We start from the raw sequence: 19,479 nt of genomic DNA, 5'->3' as shown, positions 1-19,479 counted from the left end.
AATCTTTCATTGTGACCTATGTATTCTGTTTTACAAATATTCCCGGGTTTGTCCCCATTCATACTTCAGCTATCATTTTTTCCACGTAGCTACATAAATCTCGTGCAGTTGGCGCCATGCGCAATTTACGGATACAACAGGCCTGCCAACGACAAAATAAGTACGACCAGCCGGAGTCACGTACAGAATAAATACTAGATTTTTTTTTGTATTTCGTGGAGGACATGGCTGACCTGATGAGTAAGGATCCTAATTACTCAAAATATTATTAAGGTGGCGACTGACTTGTAACATTTCGGTGTAATGTAACGTGATACAACCCGAGCATTACAACAGTCAGTGCAGCGAGCCGAGCCGCTCGACGCGAGCACCGCGTGCTCCACTCGGCTGTCGGTTTTTAAGGTGGCGACTGACTTGTAACATTTGCTTGTAATGTATCGTTCACGACGATCGTTACAAGTCAGTCGCCACCTTTGTAACACTCAAAGGGATTCGCGTAAAAACCGACAGCCGAGTGGAGCACGCGGTGCTCGCGTCGAGCGGCTCGGCTCGCTGCACTGGCTGTTGTAATGCTCGGGTTGTATCACGTTACATTACACCGAAATATTACAAGTCAGTCGCCACCTTTACGCGAATCCCTTTGAGTGTTACAAAGGTGGCGACTGACTTGTAACGATCGCCGTGAACGATACATTACAAGCAAATGTTACAAGTCAGTCGCCACCTTTATAATTCGAAAGTAACTCTGTCTGTGTGTCTGTTCCTAGAAGTGTTTTTAGGCTATTATAAAAGTTTATTTTCGAAAGTAGTGCACGTTAAGCTTACGAGAGCTTATTGGTTGAATGGTGCAGCTATAGATATCTGAATCCAACAGATATAGTGGCTTGTTTGGAAATCAATTAGCCCCTTGCAAGTGCCCCCCTACTCCCTTTGTCCCACCGCCGCTCAAACATGGCAGCGCGTCAGGTGAGAATAGTGCCTCTTGTATTCTCCTTGATGCACTAAGTAGACAACATACTTTCTATAACTTCCCTCTGTGCAGCATCATGTTGCGAGAGGCCGCCGGGGTCCCCCTTGCACGTGTTTTTCTCGTGTGCCCGGCGAGCTAAGATGGCGAGAGGTGCTCGCAGTGACCCATATACATTCAATTTGAGGCCACCTTTTGGTTTTTACTCGAGAGTTATTAATTTATACAGAGAGCGTTTAAAAAATGGCTTTAGAGGTCTTTTATCTAAAGAAAAAAAGAGAAATACCAGTAAGTATAGATATAATGCGTTCTTTATTAAACAAGACTCTTACTCAAATGATATATTTATTGATTAATCTAATTTAACAAACCACATTGCTTGACATATACAGTGTGTCCCTAGCCATTGGACAAAGCCAAAATGTACATATGCATTAGGGTATTTAGAACCGGTGTACAAAGTATCATAACAACCGGTGTAGCGGTTTCGAAGAAATTAACAAATTACCATTTTTTACTTTGGAGCAGCCTGTATGTGTTAGTGGCTTCTAAGGTAATATCCTCAAAGAATAGTATGGACCCTTCTTCGACCTTTTTGATTATCTTTTTTTATTTATGACACTAATAAAGCTTCTGACTTTTGAAAAATGTCATCATTATCAAATATTTCGAACAAATTGTCAAAAACACTGCCAAAGATTAACACAGTGTGTTTCTTTTTGTTGTCGAGTATTGCAAATAACTTTTGTTCGATTTTTTTTTATCTTTTGTTCTAATTAAAAAAAATATTAACGTCAGAGCATTCCTGAGAAGTAACCCTACGTGGGATTTCAGGGTTTGTCCAATGGCTAAGGTCACCCTGTATATTTGGTTTCTATTAAGTTAACTTCATAGTAGTGATGACCAACTTTTCGCTAAGCCTGTTAAAAGTCACCTAGTTACTGGTTGAATACCTAATTTTTGATGTTACCCCTAATCCAATCCAAATAATTATAAACATTAGTATACAACGACGGCACCTGCGACCCACAAGGCGAGTCCGCCCTCTTCCCGCTCACGATCCCCGCGACGAAGTACTTCCCTCTGTGCAACATCATGAGAGGCCCCCCCGAGTCCCCCTTGCACGTGTCTTCCCCCGTGTGTCCCGCCGCGCAAACATGGCGGCGCGTCAGGTGCGGATAGTGCCGCTTACACTCTCCTTGAGGCACTAGGTTGACGACGGTGGATTGCTTGACATCGGATCGGTAGCGGCCGTTCCGTCCCCAGCCGGCCACGGATAGGGGGAGATTGGAGAAGTCGGGACTGTCGACGTTGATTAGTGGCAGGCAGATTGGGCGAATGTAATCTGAAAATGGGGAAATAAATACTTGACAAACGGCGATGCAATCGGGTACCTACACTCAGGAAAACTTTGGATTTTTGGTTGCGTTTGCGCTTCTCAGGAAGCAATTTCATTTTACGTTTCAACTGATGTTTAATTTGTGTCTTTTTTTATATTTTGTAGAATATTTCAGCAATTTCATTTTCAATTCGATTTTCTGTCGAGTCAACTTTTATCTTGTAACTAGTTACATCCATTCAAATGAAAATAACATCTTTAATTTGTTTCATATAAAATTACATCAAAAATATCGCGAACAAATTCTTTTGTGCAGATTGCAAGAAATTCACCGTGCGATTAATATAAAGTGCTGGCCATATCCAAACTGCATCCGAAATATAAATAAAATAATGACTTGTGCAAATGATAACATAAAATGTAATATCATGTTTGAATCCAATAAATTGTATTATAAACAGAAACACTAAATTAACCAGCATATTTCTGATCTCGCAGTCGAAGCTTCATTACATGGCTTGTTAATTAATGTTTTACAAAACATGTTTATACCACACCGCTGGCGCAAATGAGGATTTTGTTACTTGGTCAGGAATCAAGTCGGTGGAACAAACATAACCGAAAACCGAACAGAATTACTGTAGTAATCCACTTACTTAATGAGTGCAGCGCTACATTTTTGCCACAATACGCACAAGATGGATAAATTGGCGTATTTTTATATATAAATTCACACGAGTGGTGGGAAAATGACACTTCAAAATGCTGCATCCTAGCCGTGCAGATGAATTCATGCGAAACATAGCCCGATTCGAAGAATGAGATAGGATAACGATAAGTTCTGGTTTAGATACGTTCTCATTTAGATATCGTTTGTATGTAGTATAATTGCTAGCTCGATTCGGGCAACCAATGTCACTTTGACGTTAGAAATGTCGTAGATAGATCTTATTGGGATCACAGCGGAATCGAAATAAACGTCAATTTAGATATGTCGTTTAGTTATCGATCTTTTCAAGATCTTAAACATGTCTTAATCATTCTTCGAATCGGGCCGACAGTCAATGCGACGCTGGCCTTCCATATCCTCCGCTTATATGATTATGTTTTATGACGCAGTTCTTCGAAGCCGTATTAAGGCCATTCTGTAACTTAAATTTATGTCTTCAGCTTGCCTGGCCATATTCGTTGCACCTCAGATCTTCCTCCGGCTAAAATGACTGTTCTGAGTTCTAATAGGTAGTTCCCTGTATACGGTGCGGTTCCTCGGAGCCGTATTATAACATTCTGAAACTTACATTTATGTCTTCAGCTTGCGTGGCCGTTTGCAATGCACCTCAGACCTTTCTCCGACTAAAATCGTTGTTCTAAGTTCTAATAGGTATATATGGAGCGGTCCCTCGGAGCCGTGTCAAGTCAATATCATACTGTAACCTGGCGTCATCATACTAAGGGTGTAACACTACGTCTTCTGCCCGAACTGAACTGTATTAAGGCTACCATAAACGATTACTACACCTTCAGCTTGCATGGCTGTTTACAATGCCTTCTTCTTCTTCTTCTTCTTGTTCTTTCTGACGGGTGAAAACTGAAGAGTCTGACGTCTCGACCTAGACCGTTCTAGCGTTGGCTGTTCTAAAAGTTACCTGTACTGGGGGTGCAACACTACTTCTTCTGCCCGCATGGCTATATTCTCGATGCATCTCCAACCTTCACCAGGACTTTAACAACTATGTTTTATTGCCTGTGTGTGGTACTGAGCCACTGAACGATATTAAGACTACCATACACGATTACTACACCTTCAGCTTGCATGGCTGTTTATGATGCCTTCTCCGACTAAAAAATGACTCATGTTGAACGGTACGACACTTCGTTTTCTATGACATTATTGATCACGTGATGGTTTACATAGAAAACTGAATTGTCTGATATCTCGACCTAGACCGTTCTAGCGTAAATCTTCTTAAAAATGGCTATTCTAATAGTTACCTGTATACGGTGCGGTCCCTTGAAGCCTTATCAAGGCTATATCATTTTGCAACCTCGCGTCATCATACTGAGGGTGCAACACTACGTCTTCAGCTCGCATGGCTATGTTCTCAATGCACCTCCGACCTTCTCCAGGGCTGATCATGCAGTCGCGAGGGAACGTGCGCTTGTCGTATTCCGCTAGGTATATTTCGACACTGAAACAGAAACGAATTGATTACAGACTGATTCATAAAAGGCTTCTTAGTTTTTCCTCTGGCTTGGAAGGTCAGTATTTTTTGTTTATTTAGATTGAAGTCACAATTGGGTGGTATACCCCTTGGGTGGTAAGCCCTGTAATCCTTGTAGTGCAAATTTTTATAACTAGGATAATACGAATATTTTTTACATCGTATCCGCCACCATAAACGCATTAAATACTGAGCTAAGAACGCTCAATCCGTCACTTGTTTATCAAGAACGCGGTACAGCGGTAGCCATCAGAATTTCACCTTTAGTGTACCCGTTGGATTACTATTGACACCAGAAACGGTACTAGATAGACTCTAGTAATATTTAAATTGAACTTACTCGGACAGTCGGGAGGTTTCGTCGTACAGACAGTGAGCGGCGGTGAGCACATAGCGAGCGCTAATCAGGGACCCGCCGCAGCTGAACTCCGACGTGGTTCTTCCGTTTGTGAATTTTGAATTGAGTAACACCGTCCACGGGAATTGGTCGATCTCTGTTGTCTTTCCACCTAGGAGAGTTAGATTTATTTAGAGCTATCTATAAAAATTAATGGCATATAATATATTGTATGACTAACTTTTGCCCGTGATTGAGTATCGCGTAAATATGAACTAGGTTTGTCGCTATACTTAAAATTAAAACCTACTTGTACATTGCCACTGTAAAGTGGATGCAAACTTATCATGAATGCAATTTAGAACTTTGACGGTTGTTAATAAGACGGGCTCACGGGCAGAAGGATGCAATTTGTGATCAGGCACGCTGTACACTACTGTAACTAAGCTGCATTAACTTTTCTGAACAAAGCCAGTACAGTATGTCTGCAGTCACCACAAGAATGTTGCCTTAACAGTACTTACCTATGATCCTATCAGCATCAGACACATCCCGTCCGCAGCAGCCCTTATTCGGCTCCGGTGGGAAACTTGTCAAAGAGCACTGACCATTTCCACCCGAGCTTTGCCCCAATCCACGCGAATTTTGCCCGAATCCACCCGCATTCTGCCCGAACCCACTCGAGCTCTGGCCGAATCCACCCGAGCCCTGGCCGAATCCACCCGAGCTTTGTCCGAATCCACCCGAACTTTGCCCGAATCCGCCCGTTCTCCTACTCGGCCCTCTCTGATTTGGTTCCGTCCTCGGCTTACCCATAAAATAAGGGTTTTGAAACGGATTACTATCAAACATACTCTGCATCGGCCTGTTAGGTCTATTAAAAAAACTTGAATCGAACGGTCCTTGCTGCCAAAACGGCATGCGTTGACTGTCGTATTCTTTCTCATGGTCATTTTGTTGGTCTTGATTCATCCAAACATTCTCGGGCTGTCTTTGACTTTCATATTCGACGGGGTTTGGTGTTGAATCTTTGTCAAGAGATCTTGGATGTTTTGTACTGATTTGCGCAGCATGGCTTTCTGTTCTACGGTTTGCGAAGTTGATGGCGTTCGTGTGAGGGCAGCATATCTGTGAAGGTATGCATTATAGATTTTAGTTACCTATTTATATTTTGATAAAATTAAATATCGAGTTTAAATATTAGTTATTACACTCGATTTGACCAGTTAATCAGCATCAAAAAGACAGTGTCAGTCAAAGTGGTTAAATAAATTGCAACACACCATTAGGAAAAGAGTCTAAGGGCCACTTGCGCCATCCCACTAATCTGATGTTAACCGGTTAAACCGTTAACGAAGTGTCAAATTATACAGGTAACCATGGATACTCCAGGTTTAACCGGTAAACCGCGGATTTTCGATTGGTGCAAGTGGCCCTACCTCGTGGTTAACCGGTTAAGCCTGGCGTTACTACTACAGCTTAAACCTGTGTTAGCGGTTAACTCCGAGTTAGTGGCTAACCCTGGATGGTGCAAGTAGCCCTAAGCTAACTTTGGATTGACTTGAACAAAACAAAGTAAAGAGTATCATATATTTTCATAAAAATTTAAAATTAACGATGACATCGCCACACTTTGTTATTGCTCATGCTGCGATAGTGTCTGTTTGCAAGTGTCGGTGCAAGAGGTAACTTTGCACCGACTTGAATAGAACAAAGTGAGGCGGTGTCATTATATGACGTTATCAGTTGGCTTGATTCTACGCTAGCATGGTTCGAGTTCGACTCTAAGCATGTGTTGCGATATATTTGACCACTTTGGCTGCCACTATTTGTTTGACACTGACTGAACAGAAAACGCTTTTATACTTAATGTGAAATTTATTGAGCATCTCCTGTATTTAAGGAGTAAGTTTTAAAATTAAAAGATGATTATACATAAAGCTCGCATTTTTATTTAAGTGCAAGCACGGTGCGCTGTGACCAATTCAACACTAAATTAAGAATATATTTTTATAATTTGAATCCTGTAAACGATTTTGTAATAATTATCTCTCGCTCTCTCAACTATGAAATCAAACATACCCTTAGGAACTCACACAGCTGACAATACAGAAACATAAACTAAACAAAGACAGTTGAGGTAACAATTGAACAGGCGATCTTATCGCGAAGAACTGTCTTCAGGCAACCTTTGCGTAGAGGAGACAAGAAAATCAGAATAGGCAGTAGGTAATGCAGAGAAAAAAATACTTAAAAAGTCTGAATATTACCAAACATCACAAAACATTAATTGATACACATATAAATAAATATTACAGGGACATACGAGTACATACACAAATTGACTAAGTCCCAGGGTAAGTCAAGAAGGTTTGTGTTGTGTGTACTCAACAACGTTACATATAATATACAAATACTAAAATAAGTACATATATAGAAAACATACATGACTCAGGAACAAATATCTGTGCTCATCACACAAATAAATGCCCTTACTGGGATTCGAATCCAGGACCATTGGCTTCATAGGCAGGGTCAGTATCACTACCCACTATAACTCTATATCTTTAGGTATTTAAAAAAAGGTAAACAAAATCTACCCTCAAATGGCTCCTTAAGCCAGTTGAGGGTAGATGAAAACATTACATGATCAAATAATGTAGGGTTTAAAGTCAGGTCGTTCAGTGACAGATCCAGGCGCTTTTGTATTTGGTTGGGTAACCAATAAATATTAAAACTACCTGAAAATTTACAAATTGTTTGTTTACTTTATTTCAATACCTAAAGATACAGAGTTATAGGTTAGACCGGTCGTTAAGTAATAATAAATTATAGTAGGACAATTTTACGTAGATCAACCTATTTCCACAATAAGCTCAATAAGGCTTGTAATTAACTATAACCATAACCGTAAATAACGAATAATACAAATAGACGGAGCAAATTCGAGTTTAATTCCCAAACAGAATTGGAATTCCAGACCTGTGTAGGGAACTGGTAATTATGTGGCGACGACGGCAATTTATCATGCGCCGACCTACATGACGTCACGCTGATTAATCGGCGCGATGGATAAAATTGGAATTTTAATGATAAAACTTCATTTAATTTGCGAATGCAAAGAAATATTTTTAATAAAGTTTGTAAAATTGCACTATGATTTATAAGGATATATTTGTTTGAATGTATTATATAAGTAATAAATAATTAGATTCATTTAGAACATTCCTCAGTTTCACTATATGCGTATTTCTGTCTGCCATGACTTTATTGTCAGAAAGCTGTAATTTGGCATTCATATAAATAGTTTAGATAACATGGGATGCTTTTGGAGGGTTATAATTTATCATGCGCCAACGTATATGACGTCACGCTGATTAATCGGCGCGATGAATAAAATTGCAATTTTAATGATAAAACTTCATTTACTTTGGAAACGACTAAAAATAAATAGTCTTGTATGTAAGTTTACCTTGTCATATCAAGATTTCCACCATCTTCTTATACCAGTATATATGAAATTTTAATTACCAGCCATACTCTGCGTAGTGACTTTATAGTTTATACGTCATACTGAACAACTTTTATTATGGGACCAATACTGAAATAGCGAAAAAAAATTGGCTGTTTCATATATTTCGTGTCGTGTCCATATCGGTGATTTCTATGGAACAGCCAATTTTTTTTGCGATTTCGGCAATTGGTCCCATAATGAAAGTTGTACAGTGTGACCTATAAAGTCACTGCGCAGATAGATGGTGATTACAATTTCATCCTATATAATTGGGTGTAAGGATGCTGAGTACGAATAATTTTGATACCGTCCTTACAAGATTCCTATATTTTCTATCTTTGACGGACAGATTAACAGACCATAAACACTAAGTTCAGGTACACCGGGCCTAGCCAAATGGAAGTCGTGTGCAGAAAACGAAACGAAATGCTATTGTATATCACTTTTCTATATTAGTGCAAAAGATAAAGATAGCATTTCGTTCCGTTTTTCTGCTAACGCTTGTCATCTTGGCTAACCTGAAGTAATATAATGCTTAATGCTAAAAATAATCGCTAATTACAAGTATAAATATGTCTGCACAACGTGAAACATTATGTTGCTGTTAGTCCCCGTACTCTATTTTAACGTAAATATATGTTACACTTGTGTCATAATAATAAATACTCTCACCACATATTTGTCGGCTGGTGTAAATAATTGCGGTAATTATAAATGATATGGCTATAGCCGGCTATACTGTAGAAAATATTATTATGTAATTATAGGCGAGTAGCTATTTAGCTGATGAGCCTATGTATGTCATGGCTATATATGGTATATATGGTGTGTGGTGGTGGTGGTGTGTGTATGTATCGTGTAGAGACACGATGGCCCAGCGCAGGCTAAATGCGTTAGAGGGAGTAAGTGATATTGCTATCTCATTCTACCGCATAGCTGCGTCCCTTAGACTGGCCTACGTTGGGCCATCGTTTAGAGGAGCCTTCACACAGTGTCCAGTATTTTGACGGCCGGTCTGGCCTAGTGGGTAGGGACCCTGCCTATGAAGCCAATGGTCCTGGGTTTGAATCCCGGTTAGGGCATTTATTTGTGTGATGAGCACAGATATTGTTCCTGGGTCATGGATGTTTTCTGTTTATTTAAGTATTTGTATATTATATATATCGTTGTCTGAGTACCCACAACACAAGCCTTCTTGGCTTACCGTGGGACTTAGTCAATTTGTGTAAGAATGTCCCTATAATTATTATTAGGTCATTACCTATGAAATTGGCGTTTTGTATGGAAAACTTTAACGAAATTCGATTTTTCATACAATGAATTTTGCGGATTATTTTGTGATGGCATTTTCAAACCAAACGAATTTTTGCCAGTAATCTGAGACATTTTTAAGGCACATTTTCTATCTCATTTTTTTTTTCAAATCTGTCCCGTCAGAAAAATTTAAGTCATTTAAATACTCGAGCCGGCAGCACATGAAAAGAGCTGTTTTCAGGGCGGTATTCTGAATACATAAAACAAACAAAAATAGCAAATAATTGTACGTAAAATCGTTGTTATGTAGGGCACTAATGAAATTAAAAAATACTTCGAAGTTACTATTAAAATAAATAAACTATGACATGAGTAATACTTATGAACAAAAAGGCCAATTTCATAGGTAATGACCCAATATATAGTCCAAAGTTTGTAAAATCATATCACGTCACTAAGTTATATCAGTTTAACTTATTGTTTAAAAGCCACTTGTCTGTTTTTAAACACATTGACTGAAGGAGCAGTCACAATACTAAATAAATGTAACTATATTATGTACATACATAATCGGACGGAATATTTTCAATGTTTATCAGTAGTTACCAGTGAATGCATTATATGAATATGGAGGTAATCCGCAGCTAGTTTGCCTTGATAATATATACACCGTGTTTTTTTTTATTTGCGTTAATTTCGAGGGTGCATTCCTGAGCTTAAATTAAGTAGGTAACTTTCTCAAAGACACTGATATTCTAATTAACTCCATTTCGGAGATAATCAATCATTAATTTTTATCTTATAAGGCCCTTACGAGCGTGTACACTTGCCTTAGGGCCTGTTTACTTATTGATTAGTGTTTAGTGCGAGTTAATACATTTGTTACTAAACGTAAGTACTATCTCGGACGATCGACGTTCGAAATGACATTGATATGTCACAGTTTTCAATTGTTTGGTTGAGTTAAATGTAATGCCCGTGTAACAACAACGCTGTATGCAACATTTAGTTACTTTTTATATATAAAAAAATATTTAAAAAAAAAACAATTTTTTTTTTTGTAAATTAACTATGCCATTTAGTTTCCTTGAACGTACTTACCGATACCCCGAAGTTAACGAAATTCAATAAAAACACGGTGTATATTGTGTTTTACCTATGCATATCCTTGCATAAAAGAGCGCTGGTGGCATAGCAGTAAGAGCGTGCGATTTTCAATCTGGAGTTCCGGATTCAAAACCCGGCTTGTAATGAGTTTCGAAACTTACTTACATATGTAGGGTACGATATATCATCATTTCATATTTACCAGTCGCTTTTTGGTAAAGAAAAACATCGAGAGGAATAAATAAATAAATATTAATAGGGACATTCTTACACAAATTGACTATGTCCCACGGTAAGCTCAAGAAGGTTTGTGCTGTGGGTACTCAGACAACGATATATATAATATACAAATGATTCGTAGTCGTTTCATAGGCAGGGTCACTACCCACTACGCTAGACCATTCGTCAAACTTAACTAATTCCAATAATGCTTAGTTTCTCCTCTGGGTTGGAAGGTCAGATGGCATTTTCGTTAAAACAAGTGCCTACGTCAATTCTTAGGATTTCATTAGGATTAATGAGTCGTGTCAAACGGGACAACGCAAGGAAGATATTGATGCCATGAGCTCAAATACTTACATAAGCTTCTTTAGGGTAAGGAGCTAGCCCATAGTCGACCTCCGCATCCAGCTTGGGAAGGGTACAGGAGAAGTCAGCCGTCCACCGCTTTTGTTCTTCCTTAGTCAGGTTCCCGAATACAAAGCAGTCTTTGATTGGAACGCATTTTATGCAGATTTCTGAAAGTAATAATTATAAAATATTAGGATATTTGGTTACTGCCAATAAGGCCTTTTTCCCTCTGGCTTGGAAGGTCAAATGGAAAAAACTTTCGTTTAAACTAGTGATTGATCTATTTTCTATCTACAGCGTGTATTTTTGATACGACCACATAATCAAAGGGCAGTTATTAAAAAAAACCGGGCAAGTGCGAGTCGCACTCGCGCACGAAGGGTCCGTACCATTATATATAAAAACGGCAAAAAAAATATGTTTGTTGTATGGGAGCTTCCTTAAATATTTATTTTATTCTGTTTTTAGTATTTTTTGTTATAGCGGCAACAGAAATACACCATCTGTGAAAATTTCAAATATCTAGCTATCGCGGTTCATGGGATACAGCCTGGTGACAGACGGACGGTCGGACGGACAGCGAAGTCTCAGTAATAGGGTGCCGTTTGACCCTTTGGGTACGGAACCCTAAAAATGGACGACTTTCATTTTTTCATACAAAATAATTCAGCACGCAATGTACCACTACTTTGTTTTAAATCAAAACGTATCATTCATGACGCGACGTCACAACTGTCACAAGTGATCATGATGTACGAAATACATTGCCGCTCAAAAAAAAAAAAAAATTAATTATGCTTCGGTAGTGAATACTAAACAAAAAAAAATCTTTCAGAATTGTTTTATAGCACTAAAACCTACGCCTAGTTTAAGTTTGAGGTTATATCAAAAATACACACTGTATACGTCCCCCCAGGTGTAAGGCAGTGCTGAACTTTTGTGCTACGATGAGAATAAGGTCATAAGGCTATTGATTTGTATGTTGAGTGGACTGGATATTGGCCTATGGGAGGAGACTAGCGGACCTGCCATGACGATTAGCCTGAGAATTGTAAAAGACAGGTCGTAACTATAGCCAACTCATTGAGTGGGCCCCGCAATGGCCGCACGCACAGTGCGACAACAGAGCAACACTTGAGAGAGTGTGAGGTTGCCGAGAGGGGAGTCTGCGGTAGCAGGCCGCCGGCGTTATGACATTTTACACTTCCAACCTGGAGCATAGGTCCCGCCGCACTTACGACTCCACTCTGGCCGGCCGGCGAATTAAGGCCAGCACAGAGGCGAGGGCGGGGTAAAAGGGTCCTCAGGAATAGGGGTCCGCGGAATCGCCACTCACCGTCAGCTCGCCACAAGCTGCCCCCGCGGGATTATCATTATTTCCTTTATTTATTCATCTTCATATGTTAAGCTTTTTACTATATGAATATTAAAGTAAAATACAAAAACACGTACAAAAACAATACAAAAAATATAAACATATTATAAAAAACCTAACCCAGGGTGCCGCCAGCAGCGGGGCAGGGCCCAAGCTGTCGGTGGGCAGGGCCGCAGAGAGAGGAACCGCCGGACTATCCTTGCCGTGTCCAAGATCACCGCCTTCTGCATCTATACTATTAGGTATTGCACTGCTGGGCAAAGGCCCCCTCGATTTCCACTCGGTTTTGAGTAATCTCCGGCAAGTTGTTGAGATATGCGTCCAGGTCATCCCGCCATCTCCGTCTGAGCCTACCAGATCGTCGCCCGTCTTGCGGTACCCATACCGTGGTTATATTGGCCCACCTCCACGGGTGCATGCGGCAGACATGGCCGGCCCAGTCCCATTTCAGCCTGGCAGTCTTATTAGTAATGTTGACTTTTTCTGTATAAATTATCCCAAAGGCTTGTTAAAAAAACTACCACAGTCCACGTGTCTACAGGATTACCAACGCCCATCAGTGCGGATTTAGATAGAAACAGCCCGTCGGCGTGGATTTACCCCAGTTAGAAAAGTTTTAACTTTTAAGCCAATTAGTACGAGGGCCCGACGAACTGTATTTTATGAAATGACATGTCATCTAAATGGGTTGTTATTTTTGGCACGTACCTACGAATGAAATTATAAAATAAGGCGATTTATTGAATCAGAATTAGTTTGTCATAGGTAATAATGTTATCCATAGATTAAAATTTCAACAAGTTATACTATCAGAATATTTTTTTTACGAGACGCATTTTTATTGCTGACTATATTTAAAAGCACCTTCCTACTTCCTTTTAGGGTTCCGTACCCAAAGGGTAAAAACGGGACCCTATTACTAAGACTCCACTGTCCATCTGTCTGGCAGTATCTCGTAATTATGAATCGTGATAGCCAGGCAGAAGAAATTTTCACAGATGATGTATTTCTGTTGCCGCTGTAACAATAAACACTAAAAACAGAATTAAATAAGTATTTAAGTGGAGTTCCCATACAACAAACGTGATTTATTTTGCAGTTTTTTGCATAATGCTACGGAACCCTACGTGCGCGAGTCCCACTCGCACTTGGCTGGTTTTTACAATGTACTTCCTGAGATATTTTTAATAAGCTTAAACTCAATGTGTGATTTGTGTCTTTTCATCGAGGAGTTCTGTTCCTTTCGTAACCTTCGGACTACATCATCAGATCAGCTCCATATTACCATAATATTGTATTGTCACCGGAATTACAACAGTACCTACTCCAAATTTCAAATGAATAGGATTATTGGATACTAGGAAGAGGTTGAAATTTACCTAAGTTGCTAGATTTGAATCACACATAATACAAATATGTGTAAAAGTGTGTAAAAACCGACATATTTCTAGCAAACAGATAAGAAGCAATTTGAGAGGAATGACAGGCAAAAACTTTGATAAAAAATAAGCGAACTCAGATCGGTCCATCTGTTAGAAGCTACGATTGCACAGACCGACATACATATCACAGACATTGTACACTTTTGAGTATAAAACCCTCATTTGCGTCGGAGGTTAGGTATAACATGTGTTTAATTAATTACCTGTAGGTTATACGTTATACGTCCACTTCGTTTTTAAAGTAGGTATAAGTTTCTAAAATTATTAAAATATAAGATATTTTTTTACGTCCAAACCTGTCTGGAATGTCTTAGAAAACATCCATTTCCTTTAAAGTATAAGGTCCTTAAAAACATACCTTTTGTTATGAGCGCCCCACTAAAACCAGCTACACACACAAAGCACACCAACAATCTTAGTATCATTATTACTTCACACTCAAAGTAAAGTTATTCTCGAAAAAAAAAACTCGACTCGTACAATTATTTTCGAAAAATGAATAAAAAACAAATGCGACGCGACGACTCATTGACATCTGTAACATGTAGTGATTAAGACTTAATGAACACCGTTTTAATGATGTCTGCGGGTATTTGTCATTTAATTACTTCCCTTTTTGCGGGTGCAAAAGGACAGATTTTTATGAATAACTTACGGCGCTTACGGCCTTTTTAAATAGTAAAATCACGGTAGTTAACGATGATTAGAGCATTTATCGAATTGTTCCAATGTTTGATGAATCTGTGGTTTTACTTTGTTGATTATAATTAGGAATACAGAAAATAATAAAAACCGGTCAAGTGCGAGTTCGTTTTACTCGCGCACCGAGGGTTCCGTACAAAGTTTGATTATCTCGTGTAACTATAAAGGCGAAAGACTTGATCAGAACTATCAGAAGTACAGCGCCATCTATCGGCATTTTTTCTAACTAATTTGTGATGATTGCACGTATGTTGATGTATGTTGGTTTTTCAAGGATAATTGTCTATTATGTGAACCGATTTCAAATGTTGTTCTTTTATTTGAAAAAAGGTGTCTATAATGTACTGTCATAGAAATTTAAAGTGTAACAAACACACGTAAAGTTGGTTAAATGCAAACTCTTCGGTGAACATCTGAAATAAAAGGGGGGTATTTAGACTGAAATTTTGCCCCCTCTTCATATTGGGAATATATAATAGTTAATAAAAAAAATAGATACCTTCAATGTGTCTGGGTTAGTGTAGTTCATAACTATTCCAAATTTCAAATTGATAGGATAAGTGATTCTCGAGATATTTAGCGATGTGACAGACAGACAGACAGACAGACAGACAGACAGACAGACGGACGGACGGACGGACGGACGGACGGACGGACGGACAGAGTCGCACCATAACTCCTTTTGTACCTTTTTGGTACGGAGCCCTAAAAATAAGTGTTTTCTGGGTTGTGTGATTACTCGTATTAGTAATATTTTGAAATATACTAGGCACTACTTATTTTCAAAGGGCTAATTTTATTAACGAATAAATTGGTTAAACGCGCTAGATTAATCTAAAATCAAGCCTTTTCAGAATGTTTGAATTTAAATATGAACATTATTCAATTCGATTTTAATTGAAATTGCTGCCGTTTTTATGTAGCAGCTTTGACTTCGATGATTTATTAAATTTTTTTTTAAAAAAATATTCTTCTTCTAATTATTCTATAAAAAAATTCTATGTCTATGTCTGAAACCTTAAGTTGTTGCGTGGGCAAAGTACGGTCCCATCCGGCAGTAAAGGCCTGTGTACCTACCTACACATAGATGTGTTTAGTACGAATTCATATATTAGATACTTGCATTTAGTAGCAAATGTATGAACTCGCACTCGCAAGCAGCATTTACATGTATATTTACTAATAAAATCGACGAAAACATTTTATCCAGTGGTTATTTTCCGTCCTTAAATGTTTGTACCAAAAAACAAAACTCCCAATAAACAAACATACTGTCTCCAAATTCTTTGTAACACTTCTCCACTGTGTCAAATGAGTTAAAATACTTTAAAATTCCTACTTCATCTTGCTTTGGTACTCAATGGGAAACATATAACCATTATAAAACCCATCTCGTGTACATTCTCCAATTTCCTCTGAAACGGCAAGAAATCATAACTTCAAAAGGTTTGGGAGACACATTATATGATAAGAGCATTCCAATTATTTTTATTTCCAATGTACAGTCAGCATCAATAGTAGCGGATGAAACAACGCGCCAAAAGTATCTGATATTCTGAATAACTTTTCCAAATATAGATACATTTTTAAAATTCGCGCTCAAAAGTATATCTTTTACAGTCTTTGTTATTCTATATTAAAGACATCACTTTTTGTTAATCTGTTACAGATACTTGTGAAAAGTTATTTGATCCGCTACTTTTGATGCTGACTGTACCTAATTCTCTCATATCGGACACATCCCATTTGGAAATAAAATTAAGCCGACAAAAACAAGAAGCACGCAAAAATACGTACCAAAATGGTTTTGCTTTTAGTTTCACTCGTACCATTCTACAGGAAATGTTAAAATGAATGTCGATGTCGGATAATGACATTTTCTGCAGCAAAGCAGTTTTTATCAGCAGGACTATACAGAAACGCTGCTGCAGTCGCAAGTTACAACTTTTGGGTATGCTTGCGTGCGTACGTGCGTGCGCGCGTGCGTGCGTTCGTCCGTGCGTGGATGTGTGTGTGACGGCTTGTGTAGGTAATTATAAAACGTTTTTTTTACAAGAAATAACTATCTGTAAAATATGCCCATATTTCACTAATTGAGTACCATATATTCTTCTTCTTCTACCTAGCGTTAACCCGGCATTTGCTACTTTCCTCCACTTTGCGCGATCCTGTACGTCCTCTTATGTGAGCCCGTTTACGCTCGTATCTGTTTCGAGCATAGCAACGACATCGAGCCATCGCTTTTTTGTTCTGCCGTGGACGACCATTCAAAATGTAACGTTGTTCGATATTTCAAAGTATGAAGCGCTGGTGGCCTAGCGGTAAGAGCGTGTGACTTGCAATCCAGAGGTCGCCGGTTCAAACCCCGGCTCGTACCAATGAGTTTTTCGGAACTTATGTACGAAATATCATTTGATATTTAGCAGTCGCTTTTCGGTGAAGGAAAACATCCTGAGGAAACCGGAATAATCCCAACAAAGCCTAGTTTATCATCTGGGTTGGAAGGTCAGATGGCAGTCGCTTTCGTTAAAACTAGTGCCTACGCCAATTCTTGGGATTAGTTGTCAAGCGGACCTCAGACTCCCATGAGCCGTGGCAAAATGCCGGGACAACGCGAGGAAGAATAAGTTCGATATTTTGAGGAACAAATTATTTTGTATACACTTTTTTCAAGTAGCGAACTTTGAAGCTAAAAACCCGTGCTATATCACTATGTGTATATATTAGAGACAAACTCAGTGGTATGGAACCCTAATGAAAATAAATATATATTACAACTGGAAAAAGTTCAAAAAAAGTTTTTAAGGACCCTTTACAAAAAACAGTTCGGATATTTTCCATTCTTGTATCCGACACATTTTTTATTAGGTCACTTGGGCTATGAGTCACTCGAATTAAGACGGTCTTTGGCGACGGTAAAATTTGTGTTGGGTCTTATACCAATAAAGTGGACAGCATTGAGTTAGTGAGCGAGGTGATTTGCTTATTCGTGCCCGACTCGCGGAGCAGACTCCGAGCACCGCGGCTGCTGGCGCCGGCGGGCGCGCGCACCGGCCTGTATCGTCATCGATACTCACCGTTGCGGCACACGCTCTTCATGCTGAACTCCATGCTTAGCTCGGCTCCGTATTGCGATTTGTTCACTTCAGGGATGGCGAGCTTAATTAATGAATGTAAGAGAATGTTTGAGAGGAGTGAATGTGGTAATTATATATAGTGACTGAGTTTGCAACTTACAGCTAACACCATAGAGTTGTAAGTAGCAAATGTAATTTAAACGAATAAACTAAAATAAAATGTGTAGGTAAGTAGTAGGCACAAAGTTATACAATGTAGACTAGTTTATAGTACGTATTTGTGCTTGTATTCCTAGTAGTTATTTAGTAGCTAAGCCCATGACGCGGTAGTATAGGTAATTAATCATAATCGGGCAATTTTCATTGATACCGCTCATTAGACAGACGTTGCGTGGGACAGACGGATAGGTAGTAAAATGGGTTTTTTCCATTTGGCTTTTATGAAACCTTTTCCTGTTATTTCGTCAGTGTTTCTTTTTCTACGAGTTAAAAGTTAATTTTGAGTTTGTACCTTCATTCTCGATAGGTCCAGTCCATAGATCCAAAATGGATCTAGTGAGAAATGTTTTTCTTGTTAGATCCAAATATTTATGTTGACACTTAAAACTGGATCTATAGGGAAAATTCTTTATATCATTAGATCCATTAAATTATACTATTATCAAAATGGATCTAAAGAGAATTTTTTAATCTCAATAGATCCATATGAGTATACAGCATGGATATCTTTTCTAAAATCGCTTCCGAAAGTCAAAGAAGGTACAGTCACGTCTGAAAACAACTATACGAAAAAAGTGCCGAAGATATGTATATACGACCTTATTGCCTATATATTAAGATAGTGTATACATATTTTTGCCACGTTGTCCGTATCGATATTTTCAGACTTGACCGTACTATCGAATGAACGGATACGAGTATAAGCACCTAATTTACCGCACCGGATTTCCAACTACGGAATCGTCAAAGTGAATCGGAAATCGGTTACAAAACTGGACTGACTAGGTACGAGGAAACGAAATCGAAACAATTTTAATTGACTATCAGTAAACCTTGTGTTCTGGCAATAGGGTATATTTTATGTCAAATAACAGCGTGGACGGTTGTACACACAGAAACTTCCTTAACTGATCATAGATCGACCTTATTATCTTAGCAATAAGGTGTATTCAATGTTAGATAACGGTGTGGACGATGGATCGTACATGAGGGAATTTAATTAGTAGGGTGCATCCGTACGGTTGTGTCGCAGTTAAACCCGAAAACGGTGAATTAGGCATTCAGTAAAAGTACCCCAACAGTAGTCAAAAGTGTTCGTTGAGGTGTAATTATTCTTTGATGACTCGGTTCTCAGGAAAAATTATTTCATAAATGAGAGGAAAAACCCCGGATAAAACCGAACAGGACATTGGTATTCATACTTAATGGGAGGCGAAGTGCGCGATACCTAAGTGTGCCTTTATTATATCGATAACTGCTTATAGGATATTCTAGTAATACTATCCTACTGCTAAAACAGCAAGCTGCAGTAATATTACCAGTATTCTATAAGCACTTGGCATTGGTATTCAGC

General features: G+C 38.8%; 1 protein-coding gene across 1 annotated transcript; it reads right to left on the bottom strand.

Annotated features, from left to right (window-relative positions):
* Window positions 1-1,260: 1,260 nt before the first annotated feature.
* Window positions 1,261-14,687, bottom strand: LOC133522353 (serine protease easter-like). The gene is made up of 6 exons (XM_061857671.1): window positions 14,486-14,687; window positions 11,320-11,477; window positions 5,390-5,993; window positions 4,869-5,037; window positions 4,299-4,495; window positions 1,261-2,312 (listed from the first exon to the last, which is right to left on the bottom strand). The coding sequence occupies exons 1-6, from the start codon at window positions 14,550-14,552 to the stop codon at window positions 1,921-1,923; spliced, it is 1,587 nt and encodes a 528-aa protein (XP_061713655.1). The 5' UTR covers window positions 14,553-14,687; the 3' UTR covers window positions 1,261-1,920.
* Between the last annotated feature and the right edge of the window lie 4,792 nt (window positions 14,688-19,479).

The sequence above is a fragment of the Cydia pomonella genome, chromosome 10 (assembly GCF_033807575.1).
Source record: "Cydia pomonella isolate Wapato2018A chromosome 10, ilCydPomo1, whole genome shotgun sequence".
In the NCBI taxonomy this organism is placed as follows: domain Eukaryota; kingdom Metazoa; phylum Arthropoda; class Insecta; order Lepidoptera; family Tortricidae; genus Cydia; species Cydia pomonella.
This window is presented reverse-complemented; position numbering and strand designations above follow the sequence as displayed.